Here is a 20,311-nt window from a genome sequence, read left to right as displayed (position 1 = left end):
ACACCGGGGTGCGCGGCGGCCTGCAGGACAACTCACCCCGCTGCAGCCCCCTGGAAGGAGGGAGGGGGGGGGGGCCGTGACGCCACGCTGAGTGACGGGCTTCACCAGGTGGAGACACTCAGAATAGCTCGGTGACTGAGCCAAATGCCAAAGACCCGAGTTGGAACATCCAGGCATCTAATCAACATAAAGTCACGTGCGTCACTCCACTTTACGGGAACTGGTTGCGCTATTCTATAAAGATTTGGCACTTTGAAAGTGACACACAAGTGCGCGCTGCACACCAGAGAACGAAACTTGACATTGAAGAAACTCCGACACACGCAGCAGTCACACGATTCTGCTTTGATTATTCAGAGGTGGTGTTTGAATTGAAGAGAAGTCACAGTATGGGACAGCACAGCTCCAAGTCCTCCATCGAAGCGCGGGTGGTCTTCCACCGCATCGGCGCAGTAGACATGTGTGAGAGAATGGACTCGAGCTGTTCTTCTGCCTCCGTTGTCCGCATTCAGAAGAAGGTGAGCAGCCGCTCGTCCCCACGGACCCTGGAGAGGTCAGCCGTCCATTCCTGGACCCAAAGCCGCTGCGGCGCCGGGGGTCTGGTGTACGTGATGGACAATCCAACCGGCGGCGTGTGGGTGAAGCCCACCATGAGATCGGACCAGATCGTGATACAACAACCAATCAGGTGAAATGCGAACGCATTCTTGGATGAAATTAAGCGAAGCGCCGCGCGCCAGGACGCAGTGTCCTTAAGCTGCGGAGGCTTCTGAGCAGCAGGATGCTGCTGTTGGGTTCCCTCGCTGAGCTCCATGGAGTCAAAGTGGATTTAAACGGTCTCCTCGACACGATGGAGCTGGCTGGACTGATCACTGCATGAATTGATTGAGTCTTTATGAGACATTCAGTGTCAGAGAGGGAGACATTACCGGATGAAGAGAAGAGTCATGCGCACTGACAGAAACGTGTTTTCTTGGGAAACGGTGTACTTGTTATGCTATGATGTCTGTTTAAGGGTAAATACACGTCATTAAATGAATGTGGAGCAGATCCACTGACAGAAGGGAGTCTGGGTGAAGTCAGAAACGTTGAGGTGAAAACACATTACAGCTGCTGTTTAAATATAAGAGTGCTTTAAACCTTCCGATGGCTGACTGAACTCATTTATTTGTCCTTCCTTTATTATTATGTTTGATTAATATCATTGACTTCAGGTCGATACCATCAATATATTGACTCGAGGTCAATGACCCACTTTTAGATTTACTGAATGTTTGTTTGTTGTTTCTCTCAGCAGACAAACGGCTGAAGGTCTGCTTTTGTTTCTGAGAAGAACTTTGAGGTTGTTTAGAGAAAGTGTGTCTGAGGGTGAGGACATGTTGTTGTGTATATATATATATATATATATATATATATATATATATATATATATATATATATATATATATATATATATATATATATATATATATATATATATATATATATATATATAATGTACGTTTAAAGGCTGTCAGGTTGGACTGTGAACTATTTGAAACATGTTGAAATGAAGGATTTATTGACTTAAAAGAAAAACACATTGTTTTCTTTATTTTATAGACAAAACTCGCTGGTTCAGTTTAAAAAACTGCATTTCTTTCTTTGACAGGTGAGGTCTGATATTGTTGTTTACCTATTGATGACATTTACACTGAAGCAACTGTGTTTTAAGTTGATTACAATTCCTGAACGATGTCAAAATGTAATTTGTGCAACAAAACAAACAAACAGATGACTCATCGTTACTTTTCTTCTTTCTGATTCAGCCGCGTTTTAATAAAGTGGAATCATAACTCCAGCAACTTTGAAAACCTTTTGAGCAATAAAGTGTCTGATTGTCTTTTCAGTGCATTTATACTCTGAACCAGCAGAAAGTCGTTCTGTAAAATAACTTCTAGAAAACCTTTTGTAACCTTTATTCACGACAAGAATAGCACATTGCATGAAACAGATGAACACTGTTAAAACAGATCATACGTGTGCACAACTCTCCGCACATATAAAACAGGAACATCCTCACACTTTGCACCCTGCGTGGAGGCGCCTTATCGGCGCGCTGGTTAGTCAGCGTGGAGCTAATGGCTGATGTATTAACCTCTGGGCGACGCACACAGCAAACACTGCGCAACAAGGATGTGCCTGTCCCACTTGAGTTGAGTGTCTTCATAGCTCCACGTCGCCATGGGACTGCGGGGGTCGAAACAACCAGAAGTCCAAGTTCTGCTGCTGGGCCTGGACAACGCCGGGAAGTCGACTCTCCTCTACAAACTGAAACTCAACGCGTGCGTCGGCACCGTTCCCACGATCGGCTTCAACGTGGAAATGCTCGAGGGGAAGAAGAACGGGAAGAACATCGCCCTGACCGTGTGGGACGTCGGTGGCCAGGGGAGGATGCGCGAGCACTGGCCGAGCTTCTACCAGGACGCGGCCGCTGTGGTGTTCGTCGTGGACAGCTCGGGCCGGGAGCGCCTGGAGGAGGCGCGCAGGGAGCTGGAGGTCACGCTGAAGAGCGAGCTCCTGCGGGGCCGACCGCTGGTGCTGCTCGCCAACAAGCAGGACGTGAACGGCGCGCTGACTGCCACGGAGATCAAGGACTCGTTCAGCCTGAGGAAGCTGTGCTCGGGCCGGGATTGGTTCGTTCAGCCTTGTTCCGCATCGACGGGATTTGGAGTTGAAGAAGCCTTCAAGCGGGTTGTCCAGATGGTGAAATGAGACGTGTGTTTGGGACGCAACGAGATATTTTTAACACATCAATGATTTGAAATAAGTTTGTAAACCCAAACCTCTTTTTCCTAACAATAAATCATATTTAACGAGGCCAGGCATTTTGGTTAAGTCACTTCTTCTTCGTCCCAGTTGGAACAACATCTCTCAAGCTGCTTCAGAGTGAGTGAAACAATTAGACTACTTCCGGTGACACTAATGGAAACCACATGAAACACAAGAGACCCTGAAGTGTATCACCGTGCATTAGTCCCACAAACATAACACGCTGTAGAAATGATTTGTTTTACCAATGTGCAGCTTGTCTTCAATTATTAAGCAGAATTTGATCTCTCGCCTTTTCGATTAAACTCTTGTGTTTATAAACTCTTCATTGTCACATCAGCGAATAACACAGACAAGTGCATGCATGTTCTGGTAACTGCAGTTTGAAAACAACACATATTGAATCAGTTGGACATGTTGAATAAGTAGAGGTTTTATAATAATCTATTCCAGCATCTCGTGGGAAATGTTTACAAGCTTCACTCGATGAATTAAAGAGTCGAACAATGACGAAAGTTGTTCTTACTGATGTTTTATTTCGGATTACTAAAGCATGACAGTACCTGATTTAACATTCGCAAAGCGACTACTAAAGGGTGCTTCTTTCATTACATTTAACCAGTAACTTGAACATGTGTTGGTACGTGCCTCTCTTCATCTTCTTTCATCGATCCGCTCCATCGAAGCTGCTGCAGCGGAAACAACGTCCTGCGGTGTGTGTGTCTGTTTCTGAAACGTCCCCTCCGACGAATAAGACTCAAATGTGGAATCCATGTTGAAACTGTTGTTATGGAGCTGACGTGCTCGCCATGTGTCCCATGCTGCCCTTTGGCCGTCCTCTGCTCCCGTCGCACACCGTTTCTTCATAAGTCGGCAGGCGTTTGCATTCCTCGTACGAGGGCAGCTGGGAGGCAGGAGCCGGGTCCACCGAGCTGCTCGGTGCCCTGCTCTCCACGAGCGGCTCCTGCGAGGTGGTGACCGTCGGGTGTCCGCTGTGAGGCGGGGTGAGCTGCCGGGACCTGGAACACAACATCCGCTGGACAAAGTACCCCGCGGCGAAGAGAAGCAGCATGATGAGCACCCCAGAAAGCTTCCGGGTGACCATGGCGATGTTGTAGTAGGTATTGTCCAGGAACTCCTTGCAACAGGTGACGGCCTTGGTGTCGTTTCCCTGCGCGCAGCAGACCTGCTCGTCCCGACAAATGTCCGGTCCACATCTTCGGATGGCATCAACAGCCGCGCGGACCAGACAGCAAACGGTGAACACCGACAGTGCTCCGCTTTTGTAGAAAAGCATCGTTGTTGTGTTCCAATGGGAGAAAGGATCAAGTGAACCTCGAGGGTAAAGCGTTGGGGGAAAGTGCAGGGCGAGACGATTCACTTAATACGCGGAAAGATGCGTTGGCTGAAACGCTGACGCAGAGCCATCATCACGCAGGGCACGGTCAGAGGTCAGGAAAAAACAGAAAAAAGGGCGAAGAACAAAAACAAAACAGTATGTTCAAATGTTCACCCATTGGATAGCACCCATATTAACACGACTGTATTTTGGGCTGAGCGGCAGCTGAGTGTCTCTCTGCAGCTTATGAATATGCTAATGAGTTTGACATGAACTCCTAAGTGTACTTTAATGTGCCCGTTATTTATTGTGCACTCAGCCTGTGTTTGGATGCAGTCCAGCACATCGGGAACAGTCTTCCAGAGGACGGCTCATGGAGCCAGCAGGCGCCCAGACATCGACCAGTCCGCCCAGCAGCACGGGACGATGACCCGCAGAGGTGGGAGGGGACCAGAGGCCGAAGGAAGACGCGACAGACGTTTCAGGACCAGGGACAGCGCTCACCACGCCCACGGAGGAGCTGTCCGAGGTGCTGACACTACTTAACCCAGATGTTCTGGATGGCAAAAGCACGAAGACTCTCCATATGAAATATTTATACAATACTTAAGGAGTCAAGTCCGGCATTTTCTTAAAAGGCTGCACTGGCTGGACGCCATTACAGCTGATGAGATGAGATTCTTTAAGTGCAAAGCGCTGCGACAACACAGAACAACAGGAGTGGCTCTCACAGCAGCAAGAAGCAAAAAGGCTTTTTCTTTTTCCAGAATAGAAATCCAATACAAGTATAAACATAAGAATCAAGTGACCAAAAAAGCATTTTTTCCTGGATGTGGCCGGCCCAGCGTCTCATATTGCTGCATCTGCCTCACAATGCTGGATCAATACTGTGACTATGAGCAGACTGCGGGCAGTAATGGAGGGAAAGTGCTCCTATTAGCAGGTCTGCTTTTCCCCTCAGATCCAAACAGTTTGGTTTTATATTCGATGAATCTTTACAGATGTCAAAAAGGTTGCATTGTGCGTGTTTTTGTGTTCAAATACAACACAACGCATCCTTTTGACATCAACGTCTGCTGCTTGGGACTAATGACTTGAGTGCTTAAAACACGATGCTAATTAAATTGTTGGCTGCAGGCATATCAAGTTCTTGGCAAAGAACTAAAGGATGCTGGATTCTGTAAATATCAGATGTCAAATAATTGAGAATTACAACGTGCATGCGTTAGTGTAGAGCAAGTGAAACGAAAAATACAAGTTCATGTAAAATATTTATTGGAAGAATCTGAGGAAAAGTGCACTTCAACAGATTAATCCAGCATTCACAGGAGGTACCGTCCAAAATGTTCTTGTCCTGTAAAAGGAGACACAAGTCCGTCATCTGGACTCTGAGATGGTTCCGTTGGGTGAAATTATTGTGTAGTCTGACGGCTTTGTGTTGGTTTTGCCGGATGGCAGAACAGTAATGGGTCCCAGCTGAATGCTTTGCTCTGTAAAACAAACTCAGAAATGTTAAGGGGATGTTTCAGCAGCACATTTTATGAATTTGATGCAAATAAACTTTGAAACTTAAATGCTGGCGAAAAAAACAAACTAGTGTCCATCAACTGAATATCATTTTTGTATTTAATGAACTATAAAAGCAGTCATTTAGATGTCACCATTCAGCTGAGGTTTGTTGTGTTTGCTCTGCAGAACTCCTGGACGGAAACGGAAATAGTTGGCAGAGCGCGGTTGTGGTTGTTGCTCCTGCGGCGGCTCGGAGGGCCACGCCTGGGTGCCGACGGTGGTTTTGAGGACTTCTGTGGGCCGAGGCTCCTCAGTCTGAGAGGAGACGTCGCAGCTTCTGCACGCCTCGTCGTTCCAGTCAACGGATCGCCATCTGAAGGAGGTAATGTTTAAAATGTGGAGAACTCGCTGCTGTGAGAACACGGCCACAGAACGGACCACACAGCAGGAAAATACCTGTTCTCAATCAGCGAGCAGGCCCGGTTCTGAGAGCTCACAGATAACTCGACTGGAACAGCCTTCAGGTAGCAGGTGATGTAGACCTGAGGAGAGTTTAGTGGGAAACAATCTAATGCTTCTTTAATAAAAGGTCCCATGTATATTGAACAGAATAATCAAACTGTTGATCGTCTTACACGCTTCTATTAAAAAAGGTACGTTGTCCAACGAGCATGTCAAATAAGGAAGATGAACCAACCCGGTTGCTGGGCTCCTGGTGGAACCTGAAGGCCTCCAGCTGAAACCTCAGCTTGTGCTCTTCACCTCTTGGGAGGAAATAGGAGCTGGAGTTTGTCAGGTAAGCGTCAGCAAAACACCTGTCGGGGCAGCAAACGATGAGAAGGGGCGACTTCACTCCAGCGGTGGAGTTTAGGATTCGATGGTGGAGCTCACCCGTTATGCTCAATGAAGTCATATCTTAACGTGGCGTCTGCATCAGGAGTCGCTGTGGCAACACAGTTGTCAACGTAGACTCGCAGCGGCAAGTGATGGCCGACGACGGCAGAAACTTCAATATGGACGGGGTCACCCAGGAAGTAAGACACAGAGCCCCTCTGAAACTGCCAATCATCTGGGAAGGTAAACATGAAACACAAAAATTAAAACAGATTCAGTTGCACAACAGGCATCTTCAAAGAGAAGCAGACATGAAGATGGCCACAAAACGCCTGGAAATAGAAAACTACTCCATCAATGAAATCCTGTCACCCGTCATGAGCAGCAGGTTGAAGTCAATATGATCTTCTGCTGAGACGCTGGAGACCAGAGGAAGCCAGGTGGGCTGCAAGGGAACGGCAGCAACAGCATACCTCCTGCAAACACAGCCCATCACAGCTTTTTAAGATCAATTCTTTGCACCTAGTTTAAATGTCAAAGAAGGCTGAGTGCAACGAAATGAAAAAAGGCATAAAAATCGAAACGGCGGGTTCCAACAGTACCGACACTCACTTCTCATAATGACATTGAACTGGAATCGTTGCTCCGTTCAGTCTCAGCAAACCCTCAGATGAAGGTTCAGGAGAGTAGACCAGGACATTAGAATAGATGAGCTTCTCTTTAGTCGACTAAAGGAACAGAAAGTCATCACAGGGTGTAAACAGCAACGCTGGAAGTTTCATCCTGAAGTCAGTCGCGTGAACATCAACACACTCACAGAGAGTTTAGTGCCACAATCTCGCAGGTCGGCCTGGACGGTGAACTCCGCCTCTCCGGATGAAACTGCTCCGCATTCACTCCCTGAGCCCGGGCCCAGGCGCAGGTGTCTGCCGTCCACCGCGAGGCCCGCGTCAAACATGTCGGCCTGCACCACGATGCGCATGGCGTCGGCGTGGCAGTTCACCACGACCGGCCGCGGCAGCGCCCGGTGCGCCGCGCTGTGCTGCGGTTTGCCCGCAGCCAGCTGAGGCTGCACGTGTCCACCGGGCCTGCTCGGGACGGGATAGCTCGCTGTGGCGGAGGAGCCGCGGCTGGACAACATCCGGCTTTCTGCGCGCGTGGAAACTGAGATGAGCACGACGAGCCACCAAGGAGAGAAGTTGCAGTCCATGCTTGACCTCGGACAGGTTCGTTCTGCAGTCGTCCCGCAGGCCTGTGGAAATGCCACCACGGCTGTAAGCGGTTAATCAACCCTACACACGCGCACACGCACACACCACACGCACCTGGCAGCAGGGTTTCACTGATTACCAGTTTAACTGCGCATGTCTGTTGATAATTACTTGAACGGTGTCAACGTCGAAGTGTTAAGCTTTTTTAGTTCATGTCAGTATTCTAAAACATTAGAAACAACTTATTTGTACTCATGTTGGTGGCACGAGCCTCTGACTGAGCAGCACGTGCTGTTCACTCGTTGTTTCACTAGATGACGCCACAATGGAGTTACACTGAGTGAATCAGTTCAGCTGCAACAGAAAAACCTTCTCAGTCTCGGGTTTTGCTTTGATGTTTGTCTTAAATAAATACAAATAGGACATTGATCTATCTATCTATCTATCTATCTATCTATCTATCTATCTATCTATCTATCTATCTATCTATCTATCTATCTATCTAGATATAGATATATAAAGGTTGTTGGAGCTGTATATGAAGCCTGAGAGGATTTTTTAATTTTTTTTTTTAGCAAAAACAGTAGGTTCACATTCTGCTATCTAGAGATAAAGCAGCAAATTAGAGCACATGGTAGAAAACATGCACATACAACATGCTTTAGAGGTAAGTGCATAAATAACGCAGCTGTTTAAAGAACATTTCAGTGTTTGTGGTTAACCACATTTTGTAGTTATAAGTGCAGGAAATGGTTTCCCTCTGAAACCAAACCAACACCTGTGTGTGTGTGTGTGTGTGTGTGTGTGTGTGTGTGTGTGTGTGTGTGTGTGTGTGTGTGTGTGTGTCTGTGTGTGTGTCGTGGCCTTCATGGTGCCAACTCTGAGCGAGCTCTACCAAGTCTCCTTCCTCCACCAGAACCGCCTGCTGGACCCTCACCGGTCTGCAGTCAAGGCCTCAACAGAGACGACTCTCCTGCTGTCTCTGAGCAGCTCCACACCGCGAGAGCCGCCTCTCTCTCCTCTGTCCTTATCCTTCTCTCCTCGGTCCTTATCCTTCTCTCCTCTGTCCTTATCCTTCTCTCCTCTGTCCTTATCCTTCTCTCCTCTGTCCTTATCCTTCTCTCCTCTGTCCTTATCCTTCTCTCCTCTGTCCTTATCCTTCTCTCCTCTGTCCTTATCCTTCTCTCCTCTGTCCTTATCCTTCTCTCCTCTGTCCTTATCCTTCTCTCCTCTGTCCTTATCCTTCTCTCCTCTGTCCTTATCCTTCTCTCCTCTGTCCTTATCCTTCTCTCCTCTGTCCTTATCCCTCTCTCCTCTGTCCTTATCCTCCTAGACCTTTCTGCTGCCTTTGACACAGTGAACCACCAGATCCTCATCTCCTCCCTCTCCTGTGTGAGTCTTGTGTCTCCTGTGTGAGTCTCTTGTGTGAGTCTTGTGTCTCCTGTGTGAGTCTTGTGTCTCCTGTGTGAGTCTTGTCTCTCCTGTGTGAGTCTTGTGTCTCCTGTGTGAGTCTTGTCTCTCCTGTGTGAGTCTCTTGTGTGAGTCTTGTCTCTCCTGTGTGAGTCTTGTGTCTCCTGTGTGAGTCTTGTGTCTCCTGTGTGAGTCTCTTGTGTGAGTCTTGTGTCTCCTGTGTGAGTCTTGTGTCTCCTGTGTGAGTCTCTTGTGTGAGTCTTGTGTCTCCCGTGACTCAGACACACTTCTTCTCACCCGTTTTGAACGTCATCGTTCTCTCTTAACCCCGACAGCCACAAATCTCAGTTGTGCCAATTCTGCTTCAGTTCAACAGAAGAGATGCCAAAAGAAACCAAAAGCTTTGTTTCACTTTCCTTGAGGTTTAGAATGACCGACGTGGCGTCTCTGCCCTTTCAACATCATGTCAGCAAACAAAGTGTTCAACCTAAAGTTGCTATTGTTGGCCCTTTGTTTTCTAACATGATGTTTTGAAAGGGCAGATATGCCACGTTGGTATTTTATGAAGAATAACTTCAAGCAGAGGGACAGCTGACGTGCAGGCTGCAGCTGGACCGAGACCTTTTTAAAGCTCAAATTTCAAATGAAGTTCCATTCATCCATAAACTCCAACGCTGAACTCGTCTGGACTGACTTTCACATCCTTCTGAACATCAAAGGCTCTTTTTTCACCGTCGCCTGGTTGATAGTAAGTTATTTATTAAACACCGGACTTTCCATCTGAAGCCTAAACAAACACTACATTATATTTTAACAGTAATATTCTCACACCGTCAGCTGGTGGTTGGAGGGAAACACAGTCAGGTGGGTGTTTAGTGCAATGAGGAAATCCCATTTCTAGGAATTATGAAAGCCAAATAAGAACTCTTCTCAATTAGAGTAAATTCTGATATTCCTGTCAATCATGTTGTTGCTTTGTGGCTGCAATAGAATACGCCACTGTACTTTGACTATGACGTGTTATATTTAAAGAGTGTATTGACATACAGTAATACTTTACAAAGAAATAAATGAATGACCAATCAACAGGATTTATGCAGAATAAATATTGATATTTATTTGGTGATTCTTTGAACCAATTAAATAACACAATAAATAGTAAAAATATCATCATTGATGAATAAATAACAGTCTGTAAATAAACTTTATAAATACTTTAACACACCAACTTGATGTCAAATATAAGTTACATGTTTGCGTGAATAATAAATATGCTTGTAAAAAGTGATAAAGTAGACCAGAGTGTTTTCTAGGTGATCGTAACGTAACACAACTGTAGTTTGTGTTGACGGTTCTGCAGCTTTGTGAAACTCTTGGAGCTCTGTGTCTCATCTCCTGTGATCTCCAGCGCTCATGTAGGCGATGGCTCGGCTCATCGTGATGCTGCGGACCTGGAAGCCCTTCAGCACCTTGCAGAGGCTCAGCCGCTCATCGTAGCTGCTGGGACGCTCTGCAGCCGCCTTCAAGACACACACACATCATGACATCACTTATGATGGACGAGGGATGGTCCTAAATAACTCTTGAGTTTGAATCATCTTTTCAATATTGACAAACAGAAAGAAATGTAATCTATTTATAAGCAAACAACATAGTTGTTTCAGCGCTGAGGGCTCAGAGATCTCTCACCTCTCTTGAGGCCAGCTCTGCAGTCAGAGACCTGGGGAAGCAGTTCTGTTGAGAGAAGATGTCTTTCATGAGCAGCTCAATATTTCAAGAGATACGACTCTTCACGTAAACTTAACGTAAACAGTTGGATGCAGTCGTTCAGTTGAGTCCTGATGTTGCTGCAGGTGACGGTACATTGAGTTAAACTCATCGATGTACCTTCATGATCTCTGTGAGTCCAGACAGAAGCAGCCTGCTGTCAGCTTCCGGCTGAGCCACCAGGAATTTATAGTAGTGACGCAAATCCTCCCCAATGTTGAACAGACATGATTCCTGGATGGAAATACAGGAAAGCAAATGTCAAGACAACACATAAATATATAAATATATAAATATAAACTCACGTCATCTTATCCAGTGCTGCACTACGTATCTGTCTCTGACTAAAGCGGCTCAACAAACATTATTCTTAAAGTACGCTAAATGCTAAACATTTGTCTGGTTGCATTATCTTATAATAATGCACACAAGGAGAGTAAAAACTCATCACAATACAGTTACATATTAATGTCTACATTTAAAAGTCTGACAACAATAGTGTATAGGCTTTTTAAAGAGGTATGAAAGATAAAACAGTAAACAATAAATAGTCAGAATACAACCAACCTGATCAAATGTGGACTTGACTTTTCCTGAGCACGTTGACTCCTGAGGGACAAACACACTTCAGGTGTAAGTAACACAATGCAGCTACACAACACACGAGGCCATGAATACATGTTTTATAAGAGTTATCTTGTCTTTAACGATCATGCATTATGTTTGTCTCATATTTGAAATGACATGCTGTGTTCATGTACCTTTGGCGCGCACGCGGACGGCGTGTCCGTGTCCGTGTTCAGCTCCACGCTCTGCGCGGTGCAGTCGATCCCACTGAACAGTTTATTCTGTCACGTGGGAATGTTTTCAACCATAATTAAAACACACATTCTGTTAGTAGACTGTATAAGTGTGTTTAGTTGTGTTGTTGTACCTGTATGAGTGTGTCCGTGATGTTGTGTAGCAGCGTCTGTGCGTAAGACACGCAGGACTCTGGCAGCGCTGCGTCGGTCCTCACCGGCACAGACCGACTCACCTGCGGACAGGTGAGCACGAGGAGCAGCAGCGCACGAGGGAAGTCTGACAGAGAAACAAGAAAACACATTAAAATAAAGTCAAACTAACGTTTCAACTCAAGAAAACACATTAAAATAAAGTCAAACTAACGTTTCAACTCAAGAAAACTTATTAAAATAAAGTCAAACTAACGTTTCAACTCAAGAAAACTTATTAAAATAAAGTCAAACTAACGTTTCAACTCAAGAAAACTCATTAAAATAAAGTCAAACTAACGTTTCAACTCGTCTGTTGCGAGAATAAAACGCTGCAGAGTCAGTTTGATACTCACAGAGCTCGATGAGCATCTTGGAGGAGATTCAGGTTGTTTGTAACTGACTGAACTCACTTAAGTGTTTTATAGCCTGCAGCAGGGGCTTTCCTCGACATGCAGCACTGAGTTCACACCTAAGTGTAAATTGGAATTGTTCAGCTCAGGTTGTGTAATCTTCCCCCTGCAGCACTGAATGCTTTGGTGAAACTGGAATTAACAGCGAGATGAGTGACGGAGTAATGTTGACATTTCAAGAGTGAAAGCATGGTTTACTATTTTAAACTGTGATCCCGAACAAACCTGACACGTGTTCAATGTACGACAAGTCAACAACACAAAACAACACATTTCATTTTATTGAAGCGACAAACAGAAAAAAATATTAGTTAAGGATGATTTAAAAAATCATACACTAATTAAGAAAACATATTTAAAAGAGTTTTTGTTTAATAAGCAACCAGAATGTATTTCATGTTTACAATGTTTATTTTTGTGAGAAAAAAAATAGATTATTGTTATTTGACAATGTAATTGCTAAACTATTAAAATATGCTGGGCAGCCATCTGATGTAGAAATGATTTATTGTTTTTGTAGTTCAAGCGAGTTAAAGTGGGCCAAATTAAAAAAAATGTTTGATTCAGTTCATTTTTAATAATAATAATAATAATAATCAAATTCATCTGGATCAACATGACGAGAGCTGAGCTTTATTTTTGTGAGTTCCTCTTTTCTTGTGTTAATCCTCCAAAATAAAACTCAGCTGCATAAGTGTGAACGCGCGTGTGAACGCGCAGAGAAACTCGACGAGCTTCAGCATCACTTCATGAAACTATGTGAAAAAAACACCAAAATGCAAATGAAGTCTCATGAAAACCAGCCGAGACAAACAAAGTTCACACACTTGAAACATTTATTACTGGAGTTCTGATTTTACAATCATGATACAGAACATTGATCACTGAAGCATATTAGAAAAGAGCGTTTACTTTGTGTTCAATAACATTCTTAAAAAGCTGAGAGTGAAAACATTTAAACGTCGCCAGACAAGCAGGCATGTCCTTCATCCCTTAATAAAGTATATCTTAACATGTACATACAGTATGTCCATAAATACTCTCAATAGATAAATTGTATATATTTAGGCTGTGATTTATTTATATATATTGTTTTCTTTGTGTTTACCCTTTTCTTTATCAAATTGGGCATAACAATTGACTTTGCATATTTTTTATTTAGCGGCTGTCATGACTCTACTTTTGTTTTTTCTCTCTATACTTATGTATTAACCAGTCAAATCTTTTCAAACCCCTTCATGTCATTTTGTGTATTTTACCGAGTACATAAATACAAATGTGTCTAAATAAAGTTCAAAATGTTGGATACAGTTCTACAGTGCAGCTTTAAAGCAGGTGGAGTTGAATCACAAGACCTCCGTGAAGCTGCTGCAGCGCTTGAACATCGCTGAGAAGCTGAAATCTGCTCTTCATGTTCTGTGCCAGAGAGTAGCAGGAGTTAAATAGTGACGTTCAGTGATGAACAGCAACAACACAGTGCTCCTAAAGCAATGAGGAATATGAACTGATCCATCTCTTCATATCTAATATAGTGACAAACAAAAGATAAAGTGCAGTCAGGTGTGGCCCCTACAAGTCATCTGACAATGGAGAAACAAGGTGCAGGCCCTCCCTCCATCCCATAATAAACATGAGTGTACCGTGCAACATCATGAAGAGGTGAATCGGGGGATACAATGATGCCGAGAGGATTCCCTTCGTTCTCTAACTTGTGGCATGATGATCATGATAATGATTAATCGTGCTGAGAGGAAGTGGAAAGCAAAAACTCAAAAGTGTCCAAAGTGAACGCAGCGATCGCGCCGCTGTGAGGTGACCTCTGACCTCTGACAACATGTACGTGTTATGCTATGTTCACTTCTCCGGGATGAGTCAGCGAGATGGAGTTTCATGAGGAACGCCGGCGACGGTCCATGGAGCGAGAGGAAAGATGGCGTGCGGACGGAAACACGCGGCGGCGGGCTGTTTACTTAGAGATGGCCTTCACGGCTTGGTGCCGCTGGTGGCTGTGAGCGTGCCTGTCGCAGGAGACAGGAAGTACATCAGAGCGGGAACAGGACGACGGTCGCCACAGAGAACGTGACGGATATTTGAGAGAGAAAAGACAGAAGAGTGAGGAGACAGAAACGGGTGATCCACCTGGTGAGGTCCTCGATGTCCACCAGCATGGCGTCCTGCTCCACGTGCAGCTCGTCCCTCATCAGCAGCAGCTGCACCAGCTCCTCGTTCAGGCCTGTGTGTCAGAGATGAACCTATTCTTAAACACACTGTGTGTGTGTGTGTGTGTGTGTGTGTGTGTGTGTGTGTTACTTGTTTTGTTTGACTGGATGTTTGTCAAAGACTCACTCTGGATCTGTGAGTGCAAGTCATTGGTGATGACTTGCAGCTGTCCGAGACTCATGTCCCTCATGTCCCCTCGCCGCAGATTCCTCTTCATCAGGCACTCGCTGATGTGGGGCAGGTGGGGAAGCTGCGTACGCAAACACACACACACACACACACACACACACACACACACGCACACACACGCACACACACACAACATCACTGCATGTATGCAAACACACACAGACGGAACATCACTGCATGGGTGCACAACGGACTAAAATATGAAAAAATACTGAAACACACACGCACACACACACACAACACACACACACACACACACACACAGTTGTAAAACCTGAGTGACCTTCTATTTAATGGACACGAGTCCCCAACACAGTTTTTATTGCATGAACTGTAACAGCGAAGTCTTCTGTTTTCACTCTTTCCCCCTTTCTGTATTATTATTGTTATTATGGGATGTTTGGTTGCCCTGCTGGATTATCTCCTAAAAAGCCTTTTATTATACAACAGGAACGCGCATGACACTCGTCCCTGGTCTGTTTCTCTTTCTCTTTCCCTCACTGACTAACCAGGTCGGCCACTGGGGAGCGGCGGTGCAGCTGGATTTGCCGCTCCACCTCCACCTGCATGCGGGCCATGGGCCGAGCCAGCGCCAGCGCCACGCGGGCCTCCTCCTGCAGCCTGCGCTGCACCCGCCAGAACCCCCCGCAGTCATCCAACGGGTCCGAGTCCTCCTCCGCTGTGTCCCGGTCCGATAGAGATGAGCTCTGCTTGCTCTGCGCGACAAAGAGGGGTGAGCGGTTTCACGAGCTAACACATGTTCCCACAACGCACCGACCCAAAGAGGAATGAGAGCGTGAAACACGAGCACAGAGGCTTTTGCAGCCGGTCATACCACGGGCGACAGCGGCGTGTCCAGACTGGTCTCCGTCCGGCTGTCCTCAGCATCGCTGTCTTTGTCGCTGCTGCTGTCGTTAACGAAACACACCTGCAGGTTGACCCCGCCCTGCAGCCTGAGAGGAGAAACACAGCGTGTGAACGGGACGGACGTGGATGAGAGACACTGAAACGTTACTGCTTCATTGTTCTGGTGGTCAGGACTTTAGATCTGTACTGTTCTTCTTAACAAGGTGATGCTGAAAGACATTTTCACACAATTGTGTTTGTACGATTATGAACAGAGAAAATGGTCATTTAGGATATTTGAAAACGAGTTTCAAGCATTTGCAGAATAATAAAAAGTACAACAACAAACACATTTAACTCAAGTAACCATTTTAATTAGTAAAAGAAGCAAAACTGTCCTCATGTGTGGCAGCTCTCCATCCTCACACATTGATGAACAACTTGTGTCAGATTGTTCAGTACAAGCAAAGTGAAGAGCAGCTGTTTCCTGAGAATGAAACCCCACATGGTGACGTTCACTCTTTTAACACTATATATATTATTTTATGGCTATTGTCTGTCATGGCAATAGTAAAGACTGGAGGATGATTCAGCAGCATATCGATGCCGACCACTTTGAAATGATTTGTTGCTGGTTTTATGTGTCCACATACTTTTGGCTATGAAGTGCGGTGACGTCAGTAACGTCGCGGTCTGTGAGCTCATCGAGTCGAAGCAAAAGCAATAGAAAGCTGCTGTGATGTGAATGAAGCCACAGACACGCCAGCAGGCTCTGTGGAGGCGTCCCCGAGTCCGATACTCTGACTGAAAGAACCCAACTAACCAAAGTGACCGAGGCTGACTGGGACGAGAACAATAACGCACTCAGCTTCACGGCCCGGACACGCTGCTGCTGGAATTTCCACTCCAGACTGGACTCCAGAAGGTGCGCCCTCACCTCCACGAGGGATCACATGACTCCAGCTCCGCCTATCACAGCGGCAGAGCTTTACCGCGCGCCACTTCTTCTTTCAGGAGCATTCGGGCCACAGACAGAACTTCACTTCCTCAAACCGCAGCCGGTCCCAGAGGGCCGGCCCCTCGCATGACGTCACCCCTGCAGGTCAACGGGGACCTGACAAGAAGGGTTGTGGTGTGTTAACGTGTCTGATGTCATGCAACGCTTTCCACTGCATGTGTGCGCATGCCCCAAAACCTCAATTACAAATGTGAAATATCAATTTTGTGGAGATCATTTCGTCTCGGTTAGTTTCATCTGTCATAAACATGACGCGCCTTATTGATTTCAATATTTGTTTTGATTATTTACTAACACTTTAAAAATTAACTTATGAATAATCTACAAATCCTTAATAGTTCATTTACAAATGTGTCCATCATTTATAAAGTATGAAAACTCAATCATGAAATGCATAATAGTCTTATTAATCAAGAACAACATATTTATGTGTTTATGAATTACTAATGAGTTACTCTGAGTGTTCTTGTAACAATGCTTTATAAAGCATGAAGTGTTGACGAGCATATAGTTATTAAACCAGAATATCTCGTCTTGGAATGAAACACTTCACCGTGAGAACTTTGTCTGAATCTGAATCTGAATCTGGGCATCGACAAGTTTCTGCCTCAGCAACTTATTACGCAACAGAGGTTGACCGCCGTGCCACTTCCTGCAACTCTGTCCATGCTCCAGTTTCATTGTTCTGCTGCTCATTGTCGGGTTCAACAGTCTGTAAACAGCTGTGTGACTTCCAGGGAAACCTTTCCTGTTCCCGTGTGTCTGCTGCTCTTCTCTTCCTGGTTGTTGCATGAACACAAACACAAACACACGAGATGAATCCACTTCTTACTCCACCTTCAGTCACAACGATGCACACGGTCTGTGTGGACACTGAGTCCACACTTCAACCAAAGACCTGCAGCCGTTTACTGTAAATCACACTGAGCCAGTCAGACCTGTTTCTGTCTGCATCCATATTCATAATCCTATTGATAAAGAAGTGAGATAAGTAACGCAACAAGGGGTTCTACAAAGACTACTGTGTGTGTGTGTGTGTGTGTGTGTGTGTGTGTGTGTGTGTGTGTGTGTGTGTGTGTGTGTGCATGTGTGTGCGTGTGTGTGTGTGTGTGTGTGTGTGTGTGTGTGTGTGTGTGTGTGTGTGTGTGAGACATAGTTTGGTTTTCCAACATAATGAGCAGGTACATAATTACATGCTGTGTCATAATATCTATTAGGAGGTTCCACATGTAAGCAACACTTTAAGTCTAGAAAACCTGATGTTTAATTTTCATATTCAGTCTTTAAAATCTATTAATAAAGTTGTGAGTCAATAATAAAGTACATGCAGGGCGTGTCTCACTGTTTCCTCGCTTTCCATCCAAAAATACCTTCTGGAAGAAAATCTGAACATCTGAAGACAACGACACTGATGCCTTCAGAGGCCGTCATTGATCAAACCCTCATAGTCGTTACACACACACACACACACACACACACACACACACACACACACACACAGCCCACCGGGAGGAGAGGCCGCTCTTGCTGCAGCTGGTGTAGATGACTGGCTCGTCGTCATAGAAACTGCCGAGGGCCAGTTTCTGCCTGATGGACTCTCTCTCGTTCCTCTGGGCCTGCAGAGGAAACACACAAACACACAAACACACAAACACACCGAATATGAATGTTAGTAATGCTGCTGCTGTATTCACATCAGAGTGGGACACACTCGCCAGAAGGAATATTAAGCTGAGTGCGTAGTACGCTAATTAAATCAAGACTATAAATACATGTATTATAGCAAATGATGAAGTACGTTCTGGTTGAGAAGAGGATGATGAGGAGGAGGAGGAGGAGGAGGAGGAGGAGGAGGAGGAAGAGGAGGAGGAGGAGGAGGAGGAGGAAGAGGAGGAGGAGGAGGAAGAGGATGAGGAGGAGGAAGGAGAAATAGGGATTATAGGGAAAGGTAAATGGAAAGAAGATATAGCAAACTCATGTAAGCCAGTTTCCTGCCTCTCACGCATTAGTTAAGCCACATGACGGTGTAATTGCATATGTTGCTAACGAAGCTCAGCTAACACATTCATTAGAATCACTTCCTTCTCTCCTCTATCATTACCTAGAAAACAGCTCATCCCTCCTAACAGAACAACCGTCTCTGTCTGTAAATAATCAGCTAATTGAACGTTTCAGCTCGTCATCGATGGAAACAGGATCATCTGGAAGCTTCGTCGTCTCTGGCGATGCGTTTCCTCTCTGCAGCTGCAGCTCGTTTACTTTTGTCAACGGTGAACATTTTCCTGTAATGTGAGCTGCGTGTGTTTCTGGAACAGCAGCTGAAAGTCTCAAAGTATCTCAGTTTGTGTCTGTAAAGTCTGAATAAAATGTTGCAGCGTGACATGATTTTCTATTTTGGCACCATAAGGAAAGTGTTTCTATATTGTGGGAAGCATACAGTGTGTGTGTGTGTGTGTGTGTGTGTGTGTGTGTGTGTGTGTGTGTGTGTGTGTGTGTGTGTGTGTGTGTGTGTGTTCATGTTCCACACCTTATTGTACTACGAGTCTCTTGTGTGCACTTTACTTGTCTGCTGTAATCTTGCAATCTCCCCACTGCTGGAATATCTTATTTTATATCATATCATATTTTATCTTGTGTCAAATCTCTCTCTCTCTCTCTCTCTCTCTCTCTCGCTCTCTCTCTCTCTCTCTCTCTCTCTCTCTCTCTCTCTCTCGCTCTCTCTCTCTCTCTCTCTCTCTCTCTCTCTCTCTCTCTCTCTCTCTCTCTCTCTCTCTCTCTCTGTCTCTCTCTCTCTCTCTCTGTCTCTCTCTCTCTGTCTCTCTCTCCCCCTCTTTGTGACGCATCATTAGATGAGACGATGTACAGCGCGTCACAACTATACGCCTTCACTCTGCCATCGCTCTGCATCTTGCTCTCTTCTTCAGACGTTCAGACATCCTCCTTCATGTTTATCCACACACACACACACACACACACACACACACACACACACACACACACACACACACACAACCTATTTTACCTCCCAGAAGAGAGAACGCGGTCGAGGAAAAGCATCTCATTGTCACTGTAAATTATGAAGAATGATTTACTTGAAGGACTAGAACAAAGCGTGTCGTATGATTTACACACACACACACATCCGTCAGATGAGATGATTTAAAATGAGGACATGTAGAAACACAGAGAAACAGGTGAAGATGGCATAGGAACACTCCCACGCCACCTCACACTCATCCATTATGTCTGACTCACACGGCAGCTTGCTCGTGATGGAGACATGTCGACCTGTAAATATGATGCGACGCCGTCAGAATCACGAGCACGGACAAACACAAATGCACACACCTGGTAAACGCGTTTCTCCTGGTGCACCATCCTTCAGCGCATCGTACTGAAGCAGCCGCCCTGCCCTTCTCTACACTGCAGTGAAGCTAAACCCGGGAGACCCGCTCATATACTGCAGCTCCGTGCAGGAGAGGGAGGGAGGAAGGAGGGAGGGAGGGAGGAGGGAGGAGGGAGGAGGGAGGAGTGAGGAGGGAGGAGAGAGGGAGGGAGGAGGGAGGGAGGGAGGGAGGAGGGAGGAGTGAGGAGGGAGGAGAAAGGGAGGGAGGAGGGAGGGAGCAGCAGAAAGCGGAGGGAGGGGGATGTGGGAGCAGGAGAGGAAGGAGGAGGAAGAGACAGAAGCAGAGGAGGGGAGAGAAATGGAAGGGATAGGGAGGAGAGAGATGGAGCTGCTCAGTGCTGCCGTT

At 45.7% G+C, this 20,311-nt stretch overlaps 4 protein-coding genes across 4 annotated transcripts; 1 reads left to right on the top strand and 3 right to left on the bottom strand.

The window, feature by feature from the left end:
• The first annotated feature begins 2,223 nt into the window (after window positions 1-2,223).
• Window positions 2,224-2,754, top strand: arl14 (ADP-ribosylation factor-like 14). Its single transcript, XM_068571539.1, has one exon. The coding sequence runs from the start codon at window positions 2,224-2,226 to the stop codon at window positions 2,752-2,754; it is 531 nt and encodes a 176-aa protein (XP_068427640.1).
• Window positions 2,755-5,501: 2,747 nt separating this feature from the next.
• LOC137782191 (zona pellucida sperm-binding protein 3-like) lies at window positions 5,502-7,703 on the bottom strand. Its single transcript, XM_068571363.1, has 8 exons — window positions 7,311-7,703; window positions 7,106-7,221; window positions 6,866-6,969; window positions 6,551-6,728; window positions 6,357-6,474; window positions 6,116-6,201; window positions 5,812-6,032; window positions 5,502-5,640 (listed from the first exon to the last, which is right to left on the bottom strand). The coding sequence occupies exons 1-8, from the start codon at window positions 7,701-7,703 to the stop codon at window positions 5,528-5,530; spliced, it is 1,329 nt and encodes a 442-aa protein (XP_068427464.1). The 3' UTR covers window positions 5,502-5,527.
• A 2,651-nt stretch (window positions 7,704-10,354) lies between these two features.
• Window positions 10,355-12,008, bottom strand: zmp:0000001127 (interleukin-12 subunit alpha). Its single transcript, XM_068571482.1, has 6 exons — window positions 11,816-12,008; window positions 11,643-11,729; window positions 11,449-11,490; window positions 11,002-11,115; window positions 10,804-10,848; window positions 10,355-10,634 (listed from the first exon to the last, which is right to left on the bottom strand). The coding sequence occupies exons 1-6, from the start codon at window positions 11,984-11,986 to the stop codon at window positions 10,503-10,505; spliced, it is 591 nt and encodes a 196-aa protein (XP_068427583.1). The 5' UTR covers window positions 11,987-12,008; the 3' UTR covers window positions 10,355-10,502.
• Window positions 12,009-13,104: 1,096 nt separating this feature from the next.
• Window positions 13,105-20,038, bottom strand: zgc:153615 (uncharacterized protein LOC777747 homolog). Its single transcript, XM_068571540.1, has 7 exons — window positions 19,908-20,038; window positions 18,066-18,175; window positions 15,531-15,648; window positions 15,205-15,411; window positions 14,633-14,756; window positions 14,426-14,519; window positions 13,105-14,304 (listed from the first exon to the last, which is right to left on the bottom strand). Exons 1-7 carry the CDS (start codon window positions 19,935-19,937, stop codon window positions 14,253-14,255), a joined length of 735 nt encoding a protein of 244 aa, XP_068427641.1. The 5' UTR covers window positions 19,938-20,038; the 3' UTR covers window positions 13,105-14,252.
• Window positions 20,039-20,311: the final 273 nt, after the last annotated feature.

Source organism: Clinocottus analis, unplaced genomic scaffold (genome assembly GCF_023055335.1).
Source record: "Clinocottus analis isolate CAN_PGR_092001 unplaced genomic scaffold, fCliAna1.0.p SCAF_11, whole genome shotgun sequence".
Lineage (NCBI taxonomy): Eukaryota > Metazoa > Chordata > Actinopteri > Perciformes > Cottidae > Clinocottus > Clinocottus analis.
This window is presented reverse-complemented; position numbering and strand designations above follow the sequence as displayed.